The sequence below is a fragment of the Chiloscyllium punctatum genome, chromosome 27 (assembly GCF_047496795.1).
Source record: "Chiloscyllium punctatum isolate Juve2018m chromosome 27, sChiPun1.3, whole genome shotgun sequence".
Taxonomy (NCBI): Eukaryota; Metazoa; Chordata; class Chondrichthyes; order Orectolobiformes; family Hemiscylliidae; genus Chiloscyllium; species Chiloscyllium punctatum.
Window position 1 is genome coordinate 24,530,023 of NC_092765.1, and position 24,802 is coordinate 24,554,824.

The window sequence follows — 24,802 nt, forward strand, 5'->3', positions numbered from 1 at the left end:
ACCTAAATTAAAAGCAAAGTACTGCAGATGTTGGAGATCTGAAATGTAAACAAAAAAGTGCTAGAAAAAAAACATGTCTGGCAGTATCTGTAGACAGAGAATTAGCTTTATGAAACCAATGACTTCTTAAGAAGTTCCTTGCCGAACAAGAATCTAACTTTGCCCTGAAAATATTTCGAAGTCCCAGCCTCCACTGAAGTCTGAGGCAGTGTGTCCAAAGTCAAACGACACGCAGAAGAAAGATTTGATTCATTGGCCATAAAAGAGCAAATACTGACTTTAAAGTGCTCCCTAGTTTGGATACAAGAGGACACATCCATCCTAAATATTTAAAACATATGCATAATAATTTCACAAAATAGCAAATATCTTACTTGTTCTGTAGCAGTTCATTCTCCTGTCGGAGTTGTCCTACTTCTGAGCGGATACTACGTTCAGTGCTGGTCAGTGAGTTAATCTGACTTCGCAGTTCCTGTTCACACTGTCTGCTTGACTGCAAGTCTGCCTTCAGCTTCTTAATGTCCTGTTCCAGCCTAAAGAAAGCAAAATCATTAGTACAAAACCACTCAGATAGAGGGGGACATTGAAATTGAACAGGCTTTCATGTGGAGGGCTGATTCTGTTCACTTGAGTTAAAATAAAGTGACAGTAACAGCCTTTGTGAAAACAGTTGGTGTGTAGTCCTGACCAGAGAGTGATAGAACATTTTGCATCTCTGTTCCTATGCTGTAAGAAGTTACCTCAGTTGTGTACATGCACAATACTCCACAAGGCATAAAACAAAAATAGAATGGGTCCTTGGGTTCTTTACACAGATTTCAGGAATTAACTGCCAAAATGGGAAGAGAATCGGTTGAGATTTTCTTTTTGGTTGGTATCAGTCTTTGAATCGAATTGACCATGTAATTAGCAAGGAACACTTAGGAATCCTAGGAGAAATAAAAACTCATGTGTTTCACAAAGCAAATAATAAAAGCATGCAACAATTCCAGCATGTGCTACAGCCACTATAAAATATTGGTCAGATGTTAAAGGGATCAAAGAAAGTATACTAACATTCAATTACGAGCAGAAACACTCAAATTTTTATCTTGATAAAAAAGTGAAATATTCTCTCATTTGTTGCTATCAGACTGTGTTTTGGATTATATGTATTCATCTGCCCACAATAAGCACAAAACAGCCAATGCCCCCCATTTGATTAGCATAAAATTAATCAAAAATGAATTTCCAATATTTTGGCCAAATTTTGTATGCTTATCTTTTAAACATAATTGGCACAATAAATGTAAGGTAGATATGATAAGTAATTGCCTATTAACTATTCCTGAGGATTTTTATTTAACAATTCAATTCCCTGGGTGTCTCAGTTGAGCTTTGCATATTTGTTCTTTTATTACAGAAAGTAAATTAGACAAACTATTGCCGCCTTTCCAACCATATATCTTTTTACTTTTTATAAAAGTGATCCGTTAGTCTCCTACTATGGCACAGTGTAGTGCCAGTGCTGCAACACCTAAAGCTGCATTTGAACTGAATTGCTCAAACCTATTTCCTAACAAACCTATAACGGAGAAGTTAAAATGCATTCATAACCAAATATTAGAGGTGACAAGGCATTTTGCTGGTTCAACATGCCATCCATTTATTCAGAAAAGTTCATCTTCATGGCTTTAAAAAGGAAGATGTAGGATTTAAATAACTATTTTAAAGAAGCTCATTGTCATCATCAATTCATTTCTATCACTGCAAATGCACTTATTTTTATTCTGTTTCATACTTATTTTGTATTTGTGCGGAACTCAGCTCTTATGACTTAAGGCGATTTAAAATATTTCGCAACCCACTGTTTTGATTGCTTTTTCTTATCCTTTTTAATTAGAAAATTGAATTTCTACTGCTTTAAATAGCATCAGGAACCAGAGGTGAACAAAAGCCGTAAGCTCAGCCAGGTACCGAGACAACCAGTTTTGAGTCCTGCCTGATCTTTTATTTCTCCTAGACTCATAACCAGGTGTGCAAAGAGTAAAGACTGCACATTGACATAATATAAAAGTGTTGTCATTTCTGCTCCATTTAGTTCCACTGCAAGATAAAGTCTCAATTCTCAAGCAGATGCAAACAAAAAAAAATGACCAAAATGCCTCCACATCAAGAATAGAACTGTTTGGAGCACATTTCCAGTATTCCTTTTTACAAGTCTATTAACACAATAGCGTCAAGTGTTTTTATTTCCTACTCGGGCCAATAACCACAAAAATTCAGCAACTGGGCTGAAGAGGAACCTGAAGGGTTGAAGCTCACATTTTAGTCATTGCTTTTTCCACTTGCTTGTTAAGCCACTTCAACACAAAACAATAATGCCAATAGGGATGTGAAGAGATAATTGGACAGACACGCTCGAGAAGGTAGCTCTACACTACAAATTAATGAATGATGAGCACTGGATTTTTTGTTGGTATCTTCAGCAGCCCCTCTCAGAATAATTAGACAATGCTTATTGAAGCATAGCAAAAAATGGAAGAGAGTTAGTTGTGACACATACCTCAATGACCAAAAAACACCTCTTCTGCTTAACTAGCAAAACCTATAACTGCATTTAAAAAAATCTCATCAGCACTATTCCAATCAAATGTAAATTATATTCAACAAAAGTAAAGTTTTAGCAGTGTGCTTTTGAACAAAAGTATGTGTTGCCAACATCACTATGGCTGGAAAAACGACTACCACCAGCATGTGCACAAGTAGTACTGACTTTTCTTTTATTTCAAAAATATACTTTATTCATAAATGATTTGATGGTCTGTACATTTGGTCATGCCATACACATGTCCACATTTACATACACAGATCAGAATTTATCATTGTTATATACAGATCTGTGCATTTCTCAATCTTATGCACATATATTTGGCTGAGGCATCAGCAGAGCCCAAAAAAACATCCGCATGGGCCCCCTGTTCTTCTTTAGGCAGGCCGATGTTACACGGTGGTCTTTCCCCACCGCACCTTGGCGGCAGCTGCCCCAAGCTTCAGCGCGTCCCTCAACACGTAGTCTTGGACCTTGGAATGTGCCAGTCTGCAACACTCAGTCGGGGTCAACTCCTTCAGCTGGAAGATCAACAGGCTTCGGACCGCCCAGAAAGCGTCCTTCACTGAGTTGATGATCTTCCAGGCACAGTTAATGTTCGTCTCGGTGTGAGTCCCGGGGAACAGGCCGTAGAGCACGGAGTCCCGCGTCATGGCGCTGCTCGGGATGAACCTCGACAAGCACCACTGCATTCCTCTCCAGACTTCCTCTGCATAGGCACATTCCAGAAGGAGGTGTGTGACAGTCTCGTCCCCACCGCAGCCACTTCGAGGGCAGCGTGCGGTGCGGCAGAGAGTCCGGGCGTGCATGAAGGATCTCACAGGCAGAGCCCTTCTCACCACCAGCCAAGCCATGTCTTGGTGCTTGTTGGAAAGTTCTGGCGATGAGACATTCTGCCAAATGGCTTTGACAGTCTGCTCAGGGAACCGCTGAACAGGATCCGCCCTCTCCTTTTCCTGAAGGGTCTCAAGGACACTACATGCTGACCACTTCCTGATGGACTTGTGGTCAAAGGTGTTTTTCCTCATAAATTTCTCCACGAAGGACAGGTGATACAGAATGGTCCAACTACTTGGAGCGTTCCGCGGCAGCGAGGCCAGGCCCATCCTTTGCAACACTGGGGACAGGTAGAACCTCAGTACGTAGTGACACTTGGTGTTTGCGTACCGGGGATCCACGCACAGCTTGATGCAGCCACACACAAAGGTGGCCATCAGGGTGAGGGTGGAATTGGGCGTGTTTTTTCCCCCCATTGCACCGGTCTTTGTACATTGTGTCTCTTCGGACCCGGTCCATCTTTGATCTCCAAATGAAGTGGAAGATGGCCCGGGTGACTGCGGCGGCACAGGTTCTGGGGATACGCCAGACCTGTGCCACATATAGCAATATTGAGAGAACCTCACACCTGATGACCAGGTTTTTTCCCGCGATGGAGAGCGACCGTTGCCCCCATCTGCCTAGTTTCTGTCTCATCTTCCTGATCCGCTCCGCCCAGCCCAGGTCTTGGCGCACGCCCCAGCCCCCCCGAACCAAATACCCAGCACCTTCAGGTGGTCAGTCCTGACGGTGAAGGGGATAGAGGATTGGTCGGCCCAGTTCCCGAAGAGCATGGCCTCGCTCTTGCCTCGGTTTACCTTGGCCCCCGAGGCCCGTTCGAACTGGTCACAGATGCACATGAGTCTGTGCACGGACAGCGGATCCGAGCAGAAAACAGCGACATCATCCATGTACAGGGAGGCTTTAACCTGTAGGCCCCCGCTGCCAGGAATAGTCACCCCTCTCAGGCTTGCATCCTTCCTGATGGATTCGGCAAATGGCTCTATGCAGCACACAAACAAGGCGGGTGAGAGGGGGCATCCCTGCCTGACTCCAGATCTTACAGGGAAGCTATCGGATTCCCACCCATTGATTGAGACTGCACTGACAATGTTGGTGTAGAGCAGTCTGATCCAATTTCCGATTCCCTCCCCAAAGCCCATTTTGGAGAGGACATCCCTCATATATGTATGCGATATCCTGTCAAAGGCTTTCTCCTCGTCCAGGCTGATGAGGCAGGTGTCCACCCCGCTGTCCTGCACGTAGGCGATCGTATCCCTGAGGAGTGCAAGACTCTCAGAGATCTTCCTGCCCGGTACAGCACAGGTTTGGTCCGGGTGGATCACCGATCCCAGAGCAGACCTGACCCGGTTGGCGATGACCTTTGACAAGATTTTGTAGTCTGTATTTAACAGTGAGATTGGTCTCCAATTTCTAATTTCCTCCTTCTCCCCCTTCTGCTTGTGGAGGAGGGTGATGATGCCTTTCCTCATGTATTCACTCATGGTACCTGCCCGAAGCATACTGGCATACACCTCCAGCAGATCCTGGCCGATCGAGTCCCAAAGAGCGGAATAAATCTTGACCGGTAAGCTGTCGCTTCCGGGAGTTTTATTCTTTTCGAAGGACTCGAGGGCCTTGGTCAGCTCATCCAGAGATAGCGGCTGGTCCAGCCTCTCTCGTGTTCCATCATCTAGGACCTCCGTGAAAGAGGACAGGAACGACTGGGAGGCCGCGCTGTCGGTTGGCTTCGAGTCATACAGACTGGCATAGAAGGATTTGCTGATCCTCATGACGTCAGCCTGAGATGACGATACCGAGCCATCTTCTTTCTTCAAGCTGCTGAGCACAGAGCTCTCTTTGTGCACCTTCTGGAAGAAGAAACGTGAGCACGTCTCGTCCTGCTCCACCGAGCGGACCCTAGACCGGAAGATTATCCTGGAGGCCTCCGAGGCAAAGAGCGAGGCTTGCTGGCCCTTCACCTCCTGGAGGTCCTCCGTGACATCGACCCCCTTCGTCTGCAGCAGGAGCAGGTTCTGCATATTTTCCTGGAGCTGGGACAGTTTTCCCCGCCTCTCTCTCGCCTCCTGGACAACTTTGAGGATAAAGAACCTCTTGATGTTCCCTTTTACCATTTCCCACCAGTCTGCTGGAGACTCAAAGAGGGGCTTCACGGTTCTCCAACCTGCATAATCCCTCTTGAGCTCTTCGATGTTTCCCGGGGTCAACAGCTTAGTGTTCAGTTTCCACGTTCCCTTGCCCACCCGCTGTTCATCCTGTAGGTGACAGTCTGCCAGCAGGAGGCAGTGGTCAGAGAAGAACACCGGCTTGATGTCGGTGGATCTGACCGAGCGCGTTCGGGACACAAACAGGTAATCTATCCTTGATCGGATAGACCCGTCTGCCCGTGACTAGGTGTATCTACGCTGCGCTCCATCTGCAGGGGTCCTGAAGACGTCGTGCAGCTTGGCGTCTTTTACAGTTTCCATCAGGGCTCTGGACGTAGCGTCCAGTTTACTATCGCCCCCGCCAGATCGTCTATCTGCATCAATGATGCTGTTGAAGTCTCCGGCCAGAATGACCAGCCTGGACGTAGCCAGCAGCAGTGGAAGCTGTTGCAGGACGGCCAACCGTTCACTCTTACCCACTGGGGCGTACACGTTGATTAGTCTCACGGGAGCATTTCTGTATTTAACGTCCGCGACGAGGAGGCGCCCGCCCACCACCTCCTTAACCTCGGAGATGGTGGAGTTGCCTCCCCGCAACAGGATACCCAGGCCGGAGGCGCGGCTATCGTTGCCCCCCCAACCATACTGACTGCCCATGGGCCCACAAGCTCAACCATCTCCTGTAACTGCTGAGGTGCGGTATCCACTCCTGCAGGAACAGGACATCGGCTTTGACGTTGGCCAGGAAGGCCAGCGTTGAAACACATCGCGTAGCCGATTCAATGCTATGCACATTTATGCTGGCAATTTTAAACCCCATTTTACCGGTTTATGGGGTTACCAGTGTCCATTTTCTTCTGGTCTTGCCCCTGTGGGGTAGCTGCGTGCATCCCCGTGTTGACGGCAAACTGCTGGACCTTCCCAGGGCTGAGGTAGCTCCACGCTGGAGTCATTTCCCCGCTCTGGTGTCATCGTGTCGGACCCAGGGTCCGCATCGCCCCGTTCTCCATCTGACAGCAGGGCTGTCACAGGGCCGCTGCTCCCAATTACCTGGAGCTGTGGGCCGGTGCGTACCCCTTCTCACCGGGTAGGGGGAGGCCTTCACCCATCCCCTCAGAAGGATCGACTTTTCCTTCTTGGGCGGTGCTGCCCTCCTTTCTCCCCATGGCACTCTGCCTCTTCCTCCAGTGGCGACCCTTCTTGCGCCCGTCCTCACCATCGGAGGAGCTGCCTGTATCCTCATCTTGTAGGTGTCTCTTCCCCCTTCGCTTGGCGGCTTTGGGGCCCTCGAGAGGTTTCCTCTTCCTGTTTTTGACAATAATCCACTGCTCTGCCTCCTTTGATCCCTCCTCTTCCATTTCCTCGGTCTATCTTGAAGGAGCTTGGATTGGCTGCTGCATCTCCCCACTGTCTGCCGTCTGCTCCGCTACAGCCTGCCCTTCCTTCTGGGTGCCTCCAGACACCGTTCCTGTGCTGATTTGCGGTACCTTGCTGGACTTAGTCGGTCCACGGCTCGTGTTGCCACTCCGGCCATCTGTGCGCAGGTGACGGCTCCTCGTCTTGGGCAGGACTTGTACATGTGGCCCGCCTCTCTGCACAGGTTGCAGCTCTTTTCTTCCTGACAGTCCTTAGTCAAGGTGACCCTCCTGTTTGCAGTTCCTGCAGATGGTCACTTTGCAATCCACCGCCACGTGTCCTGACTTCCCGCAGGTTCGGCACACTTTCGGCTGCCCTGCATATGTCAGGTAGCCTCTGCTCCCTCCAATTGCGAAGCTCGAGGGTGGGTGGAGGATGTTCCCATTGTCATCGGCCCTCAGAGTTACCCTGACCTGCCGCTTACTGGTCCAGATCCCGAAGGGGTCGATCACATCAGTGGCTTCTCCCTCAACTTGGGCATACCTTCCCAGGAAGGTCAGGATATCAGCCGCTGGAACATAAGGGTTGTACATATGGATTGTAACAACCCGATTCCTCTGTGCAGGAAGCACACACAATGGGGTCGCTGACAAGATGGAAAACAGCGGCTCCCCTTCCTTCTCCTTGAAGACCTTCAGGAGCTGTTCGCACTGCTTCACGCTTCTGAAGGTCACATCGAAGTAGCCTGCCCCAGGGAAATCCTGCAGGCAGTACACGTCCGCTGCTGCGAGCCCACAACACTCCAGCAGAACTTTCTTCACAAACACCGTCCGATCCACCGGTGTGTGCTCCTCCACCTTTTCAGTCACCCTGACTGTGTTCCGAATGCCCTGGCCAGGGCTGCGAGTGCCTGCTGAGGAAATAGCTCTGAGGTTGGCTGGTCCCTGAATTGGCGTTAGGCCAAAGCCAGCATGAAGATCCACCAAGAGCAGGTCAGCTCAACCACACGATCTTCCAACGTCCAATCACGATCCAGCGATGATCTCTTCACTAGCTCTGATGACTCACAACTCGACACCTTTCCTGATAAGAACAAACACTTGATCTTACACTCGTCCTGGGAGAACCACCTTGGTGATCATGGTATCTCCCCTGCCAGGTAAGTAGTACTGACGATATCAGAAAAAATGGAACACTTCAGAAATGCTTTAACTGCTTTGGAGTCAGCAGCTTTGCTTGCATTTTCTTTACAGCATTTAACTACAATGAAGTAATAGGGCCTATGTGAACATATTTCGTCTACGGATTGGAGTTGCTCTTCTCATCTCCAAATAAATAACTTGCCAGGAGCCAGTTACAGCTTTAACTTGAGAGGAAACACTCTCCACTGTCAAGCTTTGAGGTGATGCAGATCTCACTGCAGAGACCAATCATGTCAATACAGCTCATCCTCCATGCAATGTGGAGGCAGACTCAAAAAGTTATTGTTCAGAGCACAAATCAGTGAAACTTGTCTGCCTGATTTCACAATGGGTGAAGATGGACTGACCACAAAATTTTATAACCTGCCCAAGAGTAGGCATTCAGGAGTTCAATTCCAACGTGCAGTGTGATTATATGGACAGTACCACTGTTGTTCCTGGCAACTGCCATGCTGTGGTATTGCAATGCTGTATTTGTGCACAGCAATGACAATAAGTACAGCCTTGAACAAACTGCCAGGTGATGACTGCATCTTGTGCCTCATACCTTTCTGCCAAATTCAATTTCAAGTGCCAGCTTGTAGTACGTGACAAAATGGGAAACAGTTGTCTTTTCCAACACAGGTGGCTCAATGGTTAGCACTGCTGCCTCACAGCACAAGGGACCTGGATTCAATTCCAGTCTCGGGTACTGTGGAGTTCACATTCTCCGTGAGTCAGCACGAGTTCCCTCCCACAGTCCAAAGATGTGCAGGTTAGGTGGATTGGCATGGTGAAAATAAAATTGTCCCATACTGTCCAGGGATATGCAGGCTGGTGAGTTAGCCTTGGTAAAAACTCAATGGGTTGGATCTAGGTTGGAGTGTTAGTGCAGACTCTGTGGGCCGAATGCCTCTTCTGTATTGTACGGAGTCTATGTATAGCTAGAAGAGATAGGACAATCATAGAATGGATATTGTTCCAACATGAATGCTGTTTCTCAAATAAGATGAGATTGGTTTTTTGAGTATTAATCAGCTGGCGCTGAATAGCCATAAAACTCCTGAAGTTCGTGTCCACCCTTAATCCTGAACAGTGCAAGATAGAATGGAGAAATGGAAAATTGCGCAGAAAAGAATCAATAATATAGCATCTTCAGAAATGAAGCTGCAATATTACTCACACTAGTGTTGAATTTTACATGACGTATTTCATCAGATGCAATGACTTCCATCCTTTACACACATTACTAATTGTGAAGTTTTAAAAATATACTACACAAGCATGAAGAATAATTGTTCAAAAGCCAGATACTTTTTGTCTCAGCACAAAGAACACAACGAATGAAGGAAATGGAACAAGAATAAATGTGGCTATCTGCATGCTTACATAATTGTAAACACTGAACAGCATTTTTGGCACCTTCGCTACAAAGTTGGTCTGAAGGATCCGTTTCATGCTGTACATCTGACTCTATATGCTGTTGCATTTTTTTGTTTCTCCCGAGTTCGAAAACAAAATCAAAACAATGGCACTTTTAAAAGGGAGAAGGACAGACAAAGGCAACACATGGTCAGTGCAGGCAAGAAAGAAACCCACACTGCTAAGTGATGTAGCAGTGAACCTGCACAATTATTGCCTTTGCTGTTTGAATTCATGCATCACTGGACATCGGAGTGCGTCTAGGAAAACTTAAACAGCGACATTCATAACTGATCTTGGAGGAACCTGTTTGAGAGCAGTCACAGCATGGAAGCAGATGTGAATATTTTTAAGTATAGCCTTGCTGTAAATCTACAATAGTGAGCAGAGTGGGTTCTCATTAATTATATGTTTTATTGAGATATGTCTCTGAAGTCATAACTATTAAGTTAGCCTGAAGCAGTGTTTTATTAGAGGAATAAGTGTGCTATTTACTGGGTCTGTAGATTGGAAGAAACAAAAAATGGCCTTTAGTAGATTGATATACTCTTCTTGTCAGATGTGGATGTTTAGGGAGAGTTTACATGTTACTGAGCATTACATCTGCAATAAATGCTGTTTGTTGCGAATCCTATCGGATCGAATAGATCGGTTGGAGAGACAGTTAGAAGCAATGAGGAACTTACACGAGCAAGGGGGTGTGATGGATGGCAGTTATAGGAAGGGAGAAAAGCCACACATACAGTCACATAAATGGTGAACTCCAGGAAAGGCAAGAGAGGTAGGCAGGTGGTGCAGGAGTCATTTGTAGTTATCCCCATTTCAAACTTGCATGCTGTTTTGGAAAATGTAGGGGTTGATGGCTTCTCAGGGGAATGTAGCATAAGCAGCCAAGTTTCTGGTATTGAGACTGGTTCTAATGTAATGAGGGGTACTTCGGGTTCCAAACGATCAATTGTGTTAGGGGACACACCAGTCCATGGCTCAGACAGACGTTTCTGTAGCCAGCAGCAAAAAAATCAGAATGGTGTGTTGCTTTCCTGGTGCCAGGATCAAGAGGATATCTCAGTGGGTGCAGAATAGTCTGAAGAGGGAGAGGGACCAGCAGTAAGCCATTGTACACATTGGAACCAATGACACAGGAAGGGAAAAGGAGTAGTTCCTGAAGGGAGAATATGAAGAGCTAGGCAGGAATTTAAAAAAGGTCTTGAGGTTCCTGAAGGTCTAATATCTAGATTACTCCCAGTGCTACGAGCTAGTGAGGGTAAAAGTGACCTGTACAAAAATGATGGATTGCACCAGAATTAGAAGGGGACTAATAAACTGGCAAAGAGATTTGATCTAGGGAGTCATGAGGAAAGGAGGGAGTCATGAGGAAAGGAGGGAGTCATGAGGAAAGGAGGGAGTCATGAGGAAAGGAGGGAGTCATGAGGAAAGGAGGGAGTCATGAGGAAAGGAGGGAGTCATGAGGAAAGGAGGGAGTCATGAGGAAAGGAGGGAGTCATGAGGAAAGGAGGGAGTCATGAGGAAAGGAGGGAGTCATGAGGAAAGGAGGGAGTCATGAGGAAAGGAGGGAGTCATGAGGAAAGGAGGGAGTCATGAGGAAAGGAGGGAGTCATGAGGAAAGGAGGGAGTCATGAGGAAAGGAGGGAGTCATGAGGAAAGGAGGGAGTCATGAGGAAAGGAGGGAGTCATGAGGAAAGGAGGGAGTCATGAGGAAAGGAGGGAGTCATGAGGAAAGGAGGGAGTCATGAGGAAAGGAGGGAGTCATGAGGAAAGGAGGGAGTCATGAGGAAAGGAGGGAGTCATGAGGAAAGGAGGGAGTCATGAGGAAAGGAGGGAGTCATGAGGAAAGGAGGGAGTCATGAGGAAAGGAGGGAGTCATGAGGAAAGGAGGGAGTCATGAGGAAAGGAGGGAGTCATGAGGAAAGGAGGGAGTCATGAGGAAAGGAGGGAGTCATGAGGAAAGGAGGGAGTCATGAGGAAAAGGAGGGAGTCATGAGGAAAGGAGGGAGTCATGAGGAAAGGAGGGAGTCATGAGGAAAGGAGGGAGTCATGAGGAAAGGAGGGAGTCATGAGGAAAGGAGGGAGTCATGAGGAAAGGAGGGAGTCATGAGGAAAGGAGGGAGTCATGAGGAAAGGAGGGAGTCATGAGGAAAGGAGGGAGTCATGAGGAAAGGAGGGAGTCATGAGGAAAGGAGGGAGTCGAGAAGTCGGAGACAAAATAGAAAACAAGGTAGGACTGATAAATTAAACTACATTTATTTCAATGCAAGAGGCCTAACAGGGAAGGCAGATGAACTCAGGGCATAGTTAGGAACATGGGACTGGGATATCGCAACAGTTACAGAAACTTGGCTCAGGGATGGACAGGACTGGCAGCTTAATGCTGCAGGATAAAAATGCTACAGGAAGGATAGAATGGGAGGCAAGAGAGGGGGAGTGTGGTTTTTGATAAGGGATAGTTCTACAACTGTACTTAGGGAGGATATTACCAGAAATATATCCAGGGAAGTTATTTGGGTGGAACTGAAAAAAGAAAGGAATGATCACCTTACTGTGGTTGTATCAACCACCACCTAATAGTCAGTGGGAAATTGAGAAACACATTTGTAAGGAGATCTCAGTTATATGTAAGAATAATAGGGTGGTTATGGAAGGGGATTTTACTTTCCAAACCTAGACTGGGACTGCCATAGCATTAAGGGTTTAATGGAGAGGAATTTGTTAAGTGTGTATAGGAAAAATTTGATTCGGTATGTGGATGTACCTACAAGAGAAGGTGCAAAACTTGACCTACTCTTGGGAAATAAGGCAGGGCAGGTGACTGGGGATGTCAGTGGGAGAGCACTTTGGGGCCAGCAACCATAATGCTTAGTTTTAAAATAGTGATGAGAAAAAACAGACCAGATCTAACAATTGAAACTCTAAATTGGAGGAAGGTTAATTTTGATGGTATTAGGTAAGAACTTTCAAAGGCTGATTGGGTGCAGATGTTTGCAGGTAAAGGGATGGCTGGAAAATGGGAAGCCTTCAAAAATGAGATAATGAGAATCCAGAGACAGTATACTCCTGTTAGGGTGAAATGACAGTCTAGTTGGTGTAGGGAATGCTGAATGACTAGAGAAATTGAGGGTTTGGTGAAAAAAAAAGGAGGAAACATATGTCAGGTATGGACAGGATAGATCAAGTGAATCCTTTGAAGAGTATAAAAGCAGAAGTATATTTAAGAGGGAAATCAGGAAGGCAAAAAAGGGACATGCGATAGCTTTGGCAAATAGGGTTGGGGAGAATCCAAAGGGTTTTTACAAACAAAAAAAGGACAAAAGGGTAACTCGGGACAGAACAGGGCCCCTCAAAGATCAGCAAGGCGGCTTGTGTGGATTGCAGAAGATGGGGGAGATACTAAACGAGTATCTTGCATTTACTGTGGAAAAGGATATGGAAGATATAGCATGTGGGGAAATAGATGGTGACATTTTGAAAAATGTCCATATGACAGGGAGGAGGTGTTGGGATGTCTTGAAACACCTGAAGATGGATAAATCCTCAGGACCTGATCAGGTGTACCCTGGAACCCTGTTGGAAGCTAGTGATTGCTGGGCCTCTTACTGAGATATTTGTATCATCGAGACTCACTTGTAAGGTGCCGGAAGACTAGAGGTTGACTAACGTAGTACAATTTTTAAGAAAGGTGCAAAGGACAAGCTAGGGAACTATAGACCAGTGAGCCTGATGTCAGTGATGGGCAAGTTGTTGGAGGGAATCTGGAGGGACAGTGTTAACATGTATTCGGAAAAGCAAGGACTGGTTAGCAACAGTCAACATGGCTTTGTGTATGGAAAATTATGTATCAACAACTTGACTGAGTTTCTTGAAAAAGTTAAAAAAAAAAGGACTGATGAGAGCAGAGCGGTAGATGTGATCTATATGGACTTCAGTAAGGTGTTTGACAAGGCTTCCCATGCAAGACTGGTTAGATCTCATGGAATACAGGAAGAACTAGCCATTTGGATACAGAACATAGAAGGCAGAGGGTGGTGATGGAGGGTTGTTTTTCAGACTGGAGGCCTGTGACCCATGGGGTGCCACAAGGATCCGTGCTGGGTCCACTACTTTTCGTCATTTATATAAAGTGATCTGGATGTGAACATAGGAGGTATAGTTACTAAGTTTGGAGATGACACCAAAATTGGAGGCATAATGGACACCGAAGGATGTTACCGCAGATTACCATGGGATCTTGATCAGATGGGCCAATGGGCTGAGGAGTGGCAGATGGACTCCATTTAGGTAAATGTGAGGTGTTGCATTTTGGAAAGGCAAACAAGAGCAAGACTTATGCACTCAATGGCAAGGTCCCAGGGACAAAAAGACCTTGGCGTGCAGATTCATAGCTCCTGGAAAGTGGAGTTGCAGGTAGATAGGATCGTGAAATCGGTGTTTGGTATGCTTTCTTTTATTGGTCAGAGCATTGAGTACAGGAGTTGGGAGGTCATGTTGTGACTGTATAGTACCTTGGTTAGGCCACTTTTGGAATATTGTGTGTAATTCCTGTCTCCTTCCCATCGGAAAGATGTTGTGAAACTTGAAAGGGTTCAGAAAAGATTTCCAAGGATGTTGCCAGGGTTGGAGGATTTGCACTACAGGGAGAAGTTGTACAGGCTGGGACTGTTTTCTCTGGAGTGTCAGAGCCATTATAGAGGTTTATGAAATCATAAGGAACATGCATAGCGTAAATGGATAAAGGTTTTTCCCAAATATGAATAGGAAGGGTTTGGAGGGATACGGGCTGGGTGCTGGCAAATAGGACCAGATTAAGTTAGGATATCTGGTCAGCATGGACGAGTTGAACCTAAGGATCAGTTTCCGTGCTGTACATCTGTGACTCAATTGAATCACAAACTACCTTCAGTCTCTACCAACAAGGGGGAATTTGGCAGGAAGGAGCAGTGTGCTTTCAAAGATGAGCTTGATGGACTTAGAAATCTTTTCTTAAAAATACAAGGCCTTATTGTAACTTTCCATTGCCAAGAAATGGTTTCTCAAAAAGTCAAGGAGTGCAACATTAACATCCATAGTGTTCCAAATCAGGGCATTCTCCTTTAATCAAAGCAATGGCATGCAACAGAAACAGAGAGCGAGAGATAGACGTACTAAAAATAATTTGATTGAGAAGGATGTGTACTGGAAGGTACAGCAAAATGCCAGGGAAAATAGATAGAGTACAAAATGATATGAAAAGGAGAGGAAGAATAAGTAGCAAGTCCTGTTTTTAGTCCACACAAGCTATAGGTGCAGAATTAGGTCATTCTGTTCAGAGTCTGTTCCACTATTTGATCATGGCCAATAGGTTGCTCAACCCCATTCTTGTGCCTTCTGTCAGTCATCCTCAAAACCCCTTACCAATCAAGAACTTCTCTGTCCTAAATACAATTACTTGGCCTCCACAGCCCACTGTGGTAATTACTTCCACAGATTAATCACCCTCTGGCTGAAGAAATTTCTCCTCATCTCAGTTCTAAAGGGTCACCCTTTCACGGAGGATATTCCGTAAAGGTTTTGGTCTCTCCTAATCGTGGAATCACCTTCGCCACAATCACGGTCCAGGCCTCTCAGTATCCTCCAAGTTTCAATCAGATCCTCCCTCAGTCTACATTCCATCAAGCACAGACTCAAGAGTCCTCAACTATTCCTCACATGACAAACCCATCAGCCCCAGGATAATTCTTGTAAAGTTCCCTTGAACGCCCTCCAACCTTCTTCCTTAGAAACAGGGCCCAAGAGTGCTCTCAACTTTCCAAATGTGGTCTGAACAGAACATTATACAGCCTCAACAATACACCTCTGTTCTTGCATTCTAGCTCTTTTGAAATAAATGTTAACATTGCATTTGCCTTCCACATGCCCAACTGAATCTGTATGTTAAATTTAACAGAATCCCAAACCAGAACTTCCAAGTCCCACTGTGCTTCAGATTTCCAACGCCTTTCCCAGTTTAGAAAATAGTCTAAGTCTCCATTCTTCCTACCTAAGTGCATAACCTCACACCTTCCCACACTGTATTCCATCTGCTACTTCTTTGCCCACTCTCGCAGACTGCCAAGTCCATCTGTAGCCTGTTGCTTCCTCAGCACTAGCTGTCCTTCCACTTATCTTTGGGTCATCAGCAAAATTAGCAAAAATATCCTCAGTTCCTTTGACCAGATCACAAGTCACCGATTGCCATCCTGGATAAGACCCCATACTCCTACTCTGCTTTCTGCCAGTCAGCCAATCCTCTATGCATGCCAGTATCTTGCTCCTAACACCAAGGGCTCATCTAATTTAGCAACCTCCTGTGGTGCAGCTTGCAAAAGCCTTCTAGAAATCCAAATACATAATGTCTGCTGGCTCTTCTTTGTCTGACATTCGCATTACCTTCTCAAAGAATTTGAACAGGTTTGTCAGATATGATGTCCCCTTGAAGCTAGCTCAGCCCTACCTTACCATGCACTTCTAAGTACTCCGCTACCTCATTCTTAATAATGGACTTGAAAATCTTCGCAATGACCAAGATCAGGTTAACTGGCCGATAATTTCTTGCCTTTGGACTGCTTCCCTTCTTAAAATAGGGGTGTTACATTAGCCATTTTACTCATCCTCTGGTATTTAAAGGCTTCCAAATCCTCTGCTTTCCCACTAATCACATCATATGCTTTATCTTTTGCTTGTATGCGGTCTCTGATCTCCCTCATTAGCCATGCAATTTCTTACTTAAGATGAATTTCTATTGTGCCTCTCAAATTACCCCTAGAAAATGCCATTTATCCTCCATTGTCTTCACTGCTGGTGAAGTTCACCTTGCTCCCCTTGCAATCAGCTCTGGTCGGCTCATGTCTTTACAGTTACCTTTGACCAACAGTAGTGCTGTTGCATCTGATTTCTCCAGGAACAGAACGATGGGTCAGTCGTTAGCACTGTTGCCTTAAAGCAACAGGAACAAGGGTTCAATTCCAGCCCCTGGCGACTGTGTGTGGAGTTTGCACGTTCTCCCCATGTCTGCTTGGGTTTCCACCAGGTGCTCTGGTTTCCTCCCATAGTGCAAAGATATGCACGTTAGGTGGACTGGCTATGCTAAATTGCCTGTAGTGTCGAGGGATTTGCAGTCTAGGTGGATTAGCCATGGAAAATGCCATTTCAACCAGAACTCTGAACAAACATGTCGACTTGGACTCCATCTACCACAGGAAAAAGCACAGGAAATGACACCACCAACCCAAGGAAACCGAAACACAAATAGCAAGCGGGACATGACACCAGCACTTGACCAGAGGCTCACTGATGTTTCCTAGTATGCTGATGAAACATGTGAAAATGAATCTCAGCGAGCAAACTTATATCCAGAACCTCAACCTGAGCTAATCTTCTCAAAACTCACTTATAATGAGACAGTATTGTGGACAAGTGTAGTATATACAAGACCCATTGCCTAACCAGCCCTGAATGTTGTTATAATTGTTTGTTTAAAAAATGAATACTAAGTAGTAGTTAAACACAAGGCACTTGCACGGGTTATGTACACTCATATAAACTGAACCTTTGTAACTGAGTCAGCTCACACCCTCCACTGAAATTCACCCATTTGATTTCGCAGTGACTTGGTCTTTGACCTTTCTTTTCCACGTGAAGACTACCAATGGTACTGTTCACCACATAGGAAGTGCTTGCTGACATTAGTCCTGAACTTCCCATTTACACAAATGCTTCCTTTCCCTGCAGGCACAGTTGAACTTTATGCAACAGATCCAAATTACCTTTACTACCACTTACAATGTCAAAGAAAAATTTGCATTCAAGTATTTCAAAGTTAATAAACGTGGTATGAAAACAGCAGACAATGTTTTGCAGGCAAACACTGCAGGCAGTCAATCTGTTCACCGCATGGTTGCAAATAACAAAACAAAAACTGTTTTCACAACGATAGTTGGGGAAGTCAGAAGATGGGCAAAACTGACCGAGCCAGAGTCGTAATTTAAATTCTTTACATTTATTAAAAAAACTTTGCTTCTGCTTTTTCAATGTCTCATCCACAAGACCACACCTCAAACAGGCAGCAGTGTGAGGTTTACATCATGCAATCCAGCTGTTATAAATCCTTATGGAGTAAATTTGCCTCCTTTTAGAAGGAAAAACAGTTGATCCTCCAACACATTAGCTCAATGGACTGTCCCTCACTAAAATTTTATGAGTCTCATTACTTCAGGTATGCCCTGACAAGAGCATTATATAGATTCAGACCTTACTGATTTGCAAAACGTGTATGCTGATCATCTTTATCCTTCAGCTCCTTTGTTTGTAGTTCTCCTTTGTGTTTGATAGCTGGATGGCTTCTTAACTTCCTTCTTGCTATTTTGGAGTCACATCACACAGACCAATATTTCTCATTATTCAAAAAAATTGTAATTGGTATAAACTCTCAACTCCTTTCCAAACATGTTCCAAAATCAAGTATAGAATCCATACATACTTGAAAGAAATCTCAAAAACGTTCCTTACTCTGCTACTTCCAGATCAAAAATCACCAACATTAATTCTAAATCCTGCACTGAAAAAAATTTCACCACTTTTTTTCTTCTAATGCAACACTTGCATGTATCTTGGTTGAATTCACAGTATAATTTAGACACTTGCAAATTTTATCTTTGGCTCTGTGGAAATCCCTGTCTACTACTTGAAAGCAGACTGCAACTTCCTCTCGTCAGCTTGTTTGATTTAGAATTCTAAAAAAGTTGCATTCCAATTTTAGTGCTGGCTGTTAGAGTAGCAGCAGTACAGGCTCCGAACAAATCCACAATGAATAACTGCTCATTCTTCTCATTTAGCAAGTACCTTATACATTTCCACATTTTGTCGATCTACCCATTACATTACACTATCAAATGAAGCATTCTCAAAGGTTTTCAGGATGATCTGACGCATTGCATCACCTGCCTGGAAAGGTATCAGTAACTGTTATGCATGCACTTTTTAAAAATTTCATGCATGGGACAAGGACGTCAATGGCCAGGCCTGCAGTTATAGCCCATTCCTAATTTTCCCAGATGGCGGTTGAGTGTCAAACCTATTGCTTTTGTTCTGGAGTCACATCAGGACCAGATCAGGTAAGGAGGGCAGATTTCCATCCCTGAAGGAGCTAGATAGGTTTTTCCAATAATCAGCAATGGTTTTATGATCACCATTAGACTATTAATCTTTGATTTTTTTTAATCGAATTCAAATTTCAATATTTGCCACGGCAGGATTTGAACCTGGGTCTCTGAATTAATAGTCTAGTGATAACACTACTTGGTCTTCAACACATGTAAAGTTGAAGATGGTTTATGGGCTGCAACCTCCTGGAATTCCTCCCTTTTGTCCTTGACGAATATCACGATTGAGACAGCTTAATCCAAAACTGAAATGACATTTCAACAGTTCAGAATCTGCTAAACGAGAGTCATACCTAGTTTTTTTTTTCCCCCGATTTCTCATTTTCAGCATCAGAAGTATGCTGCTTTTATATATTTTTTCTAAGTAACCCACTCAGATATTATTACACACCTCTGGAGCAGATGGGACTTAAACGCAAGCATTCTTGATCAGGGGAATAGTCACTACCAATGGGCCACAAGAGCCCCTGGGTATTTTGCTTTTATTTGAAGGGCACCAATTTATTTGATACTTGCAAGAATAAGTTATATAGATTTACTTTTTTTGTTAAGGTTTTGTGCACAGAGTTGCTACATGTCCCACTTAAATGGAAAATGGGATTCTTAATCCAGGCTCATCATTCTGAATCTTACATGTGGTGATTACATTGATCTTCAATATTTGATTCAAAATACATTTTTCTCCATTAGACTTTTGGAATTTCATTTCTGAACAGTTTTGATCACTTATTTTCATCTACTGAAACATAAGCATGTTTAACGGGGAACAGGTGATAAAATAATCATTTGCAAGTTCTTACATCTAATTAAGTTAATAAATGCACAACCTAAAAATACGTAACTTGCACTTCATTGTTAGTTTCCATCAAGCCAAATTATACTAAAATACAACCAGCTCCAACTGAGATAGTATACATGCAAGAGCTCCCCCTTGTGTTGCAGCACAAATAAACAATGCCTTCCACTGTCAATTTGGGGATATCACCTCCTTGAAAATAAAAAGGCCAACCAGGCAACTTCCTAAAAAATGTCATTAAATACTACAGTAATAGAAATGAGGTGCACTGACTATATAAAGTGCAGGACAAATCAAATGTTTTACAAAGCTACTTCCAAACATGTCACTTGCTTTTCGAACAGCCTCACAAACTCTCAGATATACACAGGAACTACATCCCCAGAGGATGAGGGAGTTCAGTTTCAGAATAAAAGGCAGGGACTGAGATCAAGAGGTACACTTCAATGAAGAGGGTGGTGAATCTTTGGAATTCTCTACCTCAAGCTTCAGATGCTCAATTAAATTCCAAACAGATTTTTACTGACTAATGGTGTGTAAGAATATGAAGATAATGCAGAAATATGGAGTTGAGGGAGATGATCCGCCAGGATTTGTACTGACAGAACAGGTTTGTGGGGTTGAATGGCCTATCCCTGCTCGGAATGCAAGAGTGAGATAATTCACCTCAAAAACCACATCCAGCTTGGTCTTTACTTGATCAGCTGATAAAGAAACCAGGAAAACTAATTGCCGTTGTGTGATAAATTTCCTCTTCCAACCAAATTAGTATGCTATCTGCATATTCAAATAAGCCAGCTAGCATGCACTTCTTGTAACTGCATCAAGACTTAATAAAGTCCCCAATTCACAAAACAGTAATCATAAAATGTAAAATTGCTCAACCGATCACCTGCACAAATCATCAACACTTCTGCACTGATTTTAATTTATGAATTGTTGAAACCATTTCATACAACAGTAGTAACTCTGAATTTGGCAAAAGGATGTGTCTATTTCAAATTACAGCTGTGGATACAAAGAAATTGTTTTGATCCGGGTTCAGAGTGAAATGGTTATCTCCAAACTTATAATTGCTACATTTGAGCTCAAAAGCACATGAAAGACTATTTTATACTAACAGCTGCATCAATTACTTCAAAGTCATTCAAAAAAGCATGCATTTATGTAACACTTTAATGAGACCAAAGTATCCCAATGTACTTCTCAAAGGCATTATAAAACCAAGAGTAACACTGACCCACATAAGGAAGTATTAGGACAGATTACCAAAACCTTTGCCAAAGAACTAGCTTTTGTGGACTGTCCTAAGGAAGAAAAAGAGAGGCAGGAAGTAGGAAGTGGGGGTGGGCAGAAAGATGAAAGACAAGGGACAAAAGAAAAGAAGAGGGGGAAGGCAAGGGAAAGGGTGACAGAATTCCAGAGCTTACAGCCTAGCAAAGGTAGAGTCACTTTCAACAGAGCAATTAAATCTAGGATGATCAAGAGGCCATAACAAAATGCAAAAATCTTAGAGGCTTTTCGGGCTGAACGAATTGCAAATACTAGGTAGACATCAAGAATATCAAGTTACCATCAATGCCAACATTTGAAAAAAATGATAGCAGCTCAGAACACTTTAGCTACTAGGAAATAGCCCTTGAAAAAATACTGCTGGTTTGACCAATCTACATGACTGCAGAAAATCCTGTTGAGAAGCTATGATGAAAATTCTGTCAAAGTTTTCGAATCTTAGCCATCAAAACTGGAATATAAGTGATAACTTGAGGCATACAAATAAACATATGAAACCTAACTCCAAGTTATACAGCAATGACACAAGGTCTCTGCTTTGAAAAAGTGCACATTAAGGTTTCATTAAAAATGGCAAATACTGAGTAATGGCACTCAGTCAATTGATAGCTGTTGTTTAAAAAAAAGAACCATGTTACCCCCCTACCTTGCTACAAGTTGCTTGATTTTGTGTTATTTCACAGCGGTACTCATAATTCTAGCAGTTTTTGAACAATGCTCAGTGGCACTAACTTCTCTGAACAGATGAGACTCATTTTCTTCCAGTCACGCAAGGAAAAAAAAGTTTTGTGAATACTATAAAAATATATTACCTTAATAATGTGTCTGGTTTGCTGAGCTGGTTGTTAGGTATACAGTTTTCCATTATTTCCTTGTGTGTACTCATACTCTTGCTGGTGCACTTTTGCTTCTTTTCATTCTTAGTAGATGACGAAGAAGAAGGGATGCTGCCATTGGACGTGCAGTGACTTCTAGGTGAAGAATTGATTCCCCCAGTAGCATTCTTGTAATTCTTTGAAGCAGCTGTAAATGAGTCCTCCTTTAATAGGTTTTCTGTGCTCCCTACAAGCTCATTATTCAATCTTTTATTGATATGATTTTCCATGTACTCAATTTCTTGTATTTTTGAGTCTACTGGCTGTAAAATATTATTATTAATCCCAAGGTTTGGTTTTTTGGCTTCTTTGTCCTTCTCTTTCCCTTTTTCTTTGTATTCTAGTTCTGGTAACGCTGTTGTCAACTTTCTACCAGCTGGAATTCCTCCATTGTGTTGTGGAAGCTGTGTAGAATCTATATCTGTGATCCCTTTGGCTGTAGCAACTAGGAGAAAATGACAAAGAATTAGCACACAGAATACAAGCAAGCTTAGAGGAGCTGAATTATCATCACAATGTGGGAAGCGTTATGCACTTCAATCCTTGTGTATCAGCTTAGAGAGAACCTTAAAATTTCTGAAAGACAAGTGTGAAGCAAAATATAGGTTGGATCACAACAAATATCAAATAGATCTTTTATGCTAAAAATACTCTCTCATTCCTAATTTTCTTCAAAAACACAAAACAAAGACAAACTGTTCAATAAAATTCCATTTCAGCCCCAACGTCCTTCATTTTGCTGAGTCTACTGCTTACATTCGCATCTCATCCTAACAATAGCACCCTCAAAACTGCATTACTCCTTTAGTGCCAGCCCAAATTAGACGTCATCATCTGGAGTGGTGCTTAAATACTCAACCTGACTCAAACAACGTAAGTCATGGGACAAGAGCACATCATTCAGTCCTTGAGCCTCAGCAATTAGATTGCATTTAACTCCATTCACTTGGTTTTGCTCTATGAAATTTGATGTTGTTACCCATCATAAACCTATCTACTTCAATTTTGAATGCTCTAGCTGCCTCAAGCGTTTGGGGGAAAAGAAAACTGCTGATTACTAATATTTGAAAAGTGGGTACTTTATCATGATCATGTATAAACTTCAAATTTTATGAGCCCTTATTCTAGGCATTCCCCCATCAGGAAATCAGTTCTCTTTCCCTAAGCTATCAATTCCTTTTAAAAAAGTTTTAAAACTACATTAGATCATTCTTTCATAAACCATACTCAAGTGAGGTACCAGCCAAATTTAGGCAACCCTGTCCTCAAATTAAATCCATAATTGCCAGAATCCTTCTGGTAATTCTGCACCAAAACCCTCGTATGAAAAGCACATGTTTGGAAGTTCTAACATCTGCTTCAAATTGGGTCTAACAGTTTGTTTTCATAGGAAAAGAATTTCAAGGCATTTTTCATTCCGCTCATCTAAAATATTCAATCTCTGAATGGCAGAATGGTACTTCATATATACATCGGTAATTCTGGAAACATACTTGTTGCTGTTTTATCTATTTTACACAATGCACCATGTATAATCTAGTCATTCGCTTTTGAACTTTCCAAACCAGATGCAATGGATCAGAGCATGTAGTTCATTAATTTTTATGCTAAGATAAATTATGGCACGGTGATAGTTTAAGGACATGAACCAAAGTAGATAGGTCAGACTGCATTTTCCTTAAAAAAATCCACCATTTAACAAATTCCCGAAGTGGATTGATACAAAAATGTCTAATAAACGAATACCAAGCAAACTGGATACGATTCCTGGTTTAGTGGTTGTTGCTGATAAATAGGTGATGTTATCTAAGCTGGTCTCAATATGGAGGAGAAACATTTTCCAATAAACAACTCATACACACACAACCAAGGATTTAAACAATTTTGGCTTGGCTGATCCTCTTCCAAATGGGAAATACAATTTGGAGGACTAAGCGGCACCTCTCAACGGTGTTAGATAATCATATCTTTACTATCTTCAGGAAAGGTCAATAAACTCTGATGCAAGCTATTTTAAAAGAGGCAAATTACTTTTTGGGGCAGGGAAAGTTATTTCCCCAAAGAAAAAGATTTGGATTTAAATGCACTGAAGAACATCAAATCACTGGAGGATGGCAAGGACAAAAGGATGACTGAGAAAAGGGTTTGATGCAGGGCAGAACATAGGTTTGAGTGTTTTGACCAAGTTGGAGTATCTTCAGCTTAGCAAAGTGGTATGCCCCTGCTTTGGCTAGTGATAGAATAAAGTATATTTTAATTTAATTCCTCATGATCACCAAGCCTTTTTACTTACATCCCAAAGCTACACTGAAAGTGATGACTCCAAAAACAATAAAACAAACTAGGGCGTTCTTGAGGATTATCTAAAGCAATTCTTACCTTCTTCAGCTTCCCTCTCTTGCCTCTGTAGCATCTGCTGCTCTGGCGGTAAGGCCTGCTGTAGAAGTTGCATGTAGAATTCATTTTCCTTCTGTACTTCCTTCTGCTTTCTTAACCGCATTTTATAGCTTACATAACTTTTGAAGCCAAATCCGAGTGTCACCACAGGATAGCCAATGCTTTATCAGGTGCAAAGGAGGGGAAAAATAAGTTACTCATTTTTTCAAAGAATTAACTCATAAGACATGTCTGACACTAGCTCAGCCAGCACTCATTACCCATTCCTATTTCCTAGAAGGCAGAGGATAGAAGGGGCAAGGGTGACAGATTCCTTTCCTTGAAGTATGAGTCAGTGAGTCAGGTGGCTTTTCACAACAGTTAACAATGGTTAAGAGGCCACCATTTAAGATTTTTATTGAATTCAAATTTAACCATGTATCATGATTTGATTCAAACTCTTATTTGCAGAATGTTAATCTGGAGCTCTGGAGCGTAGTGATGTAGTGCCACTGTTTTCCCAAATTACATTCTTAAAGTATGGACACCAAACAGTTAAAAATGTATACTTAAAAAGCCAAACTAAGAAAAACGTGATAGATGAAATTAAATTTCTGAATTTGCAATGAAAACATTTGTATAAAGTTTCTGCCAAATTTCACAGACTCAAATATTTGTAATCAAATCCTATACAAACTTTACTGAAAGTGTCTTATTTCTGAAATTACTTAAATTAGT

At 43.1% G+C, this 24,802-nt stretch overlaps 1 protein-coding gene across 5 annotated transcripts in view; it reads right to left on the reverse strand.

Annotated features, from left to right (window-relative positions):
- Positions 1–24,802, reverse strand: part of maco1b (macoilin 1b) — a 110,859-nt gene that overhangs the window by 17,131 nt on the left and 68,926 nt on the right. For all 5 annotated transcript variants that reach the window (XM_072548342.1, XM_072548341.1, XM_072548345.1 and 2 more), the window contains 3 exons: positions 24,068–24,246; positions 21,626–22,133; positions 375–533 (listed from right to left, as the gene is read on the reverse strand). In XM_072548342.1, coding sequence (XP_072404443.1) covers positions 375–533; positions 21,626–22,133; positions 24,068–24,246 — 846 coding nt within the window. The remainder of the gene's footprint in view (positions 1–374; positions 534–21,625; positions 22,134–24,067; positions 24,247–24,802) is intronic.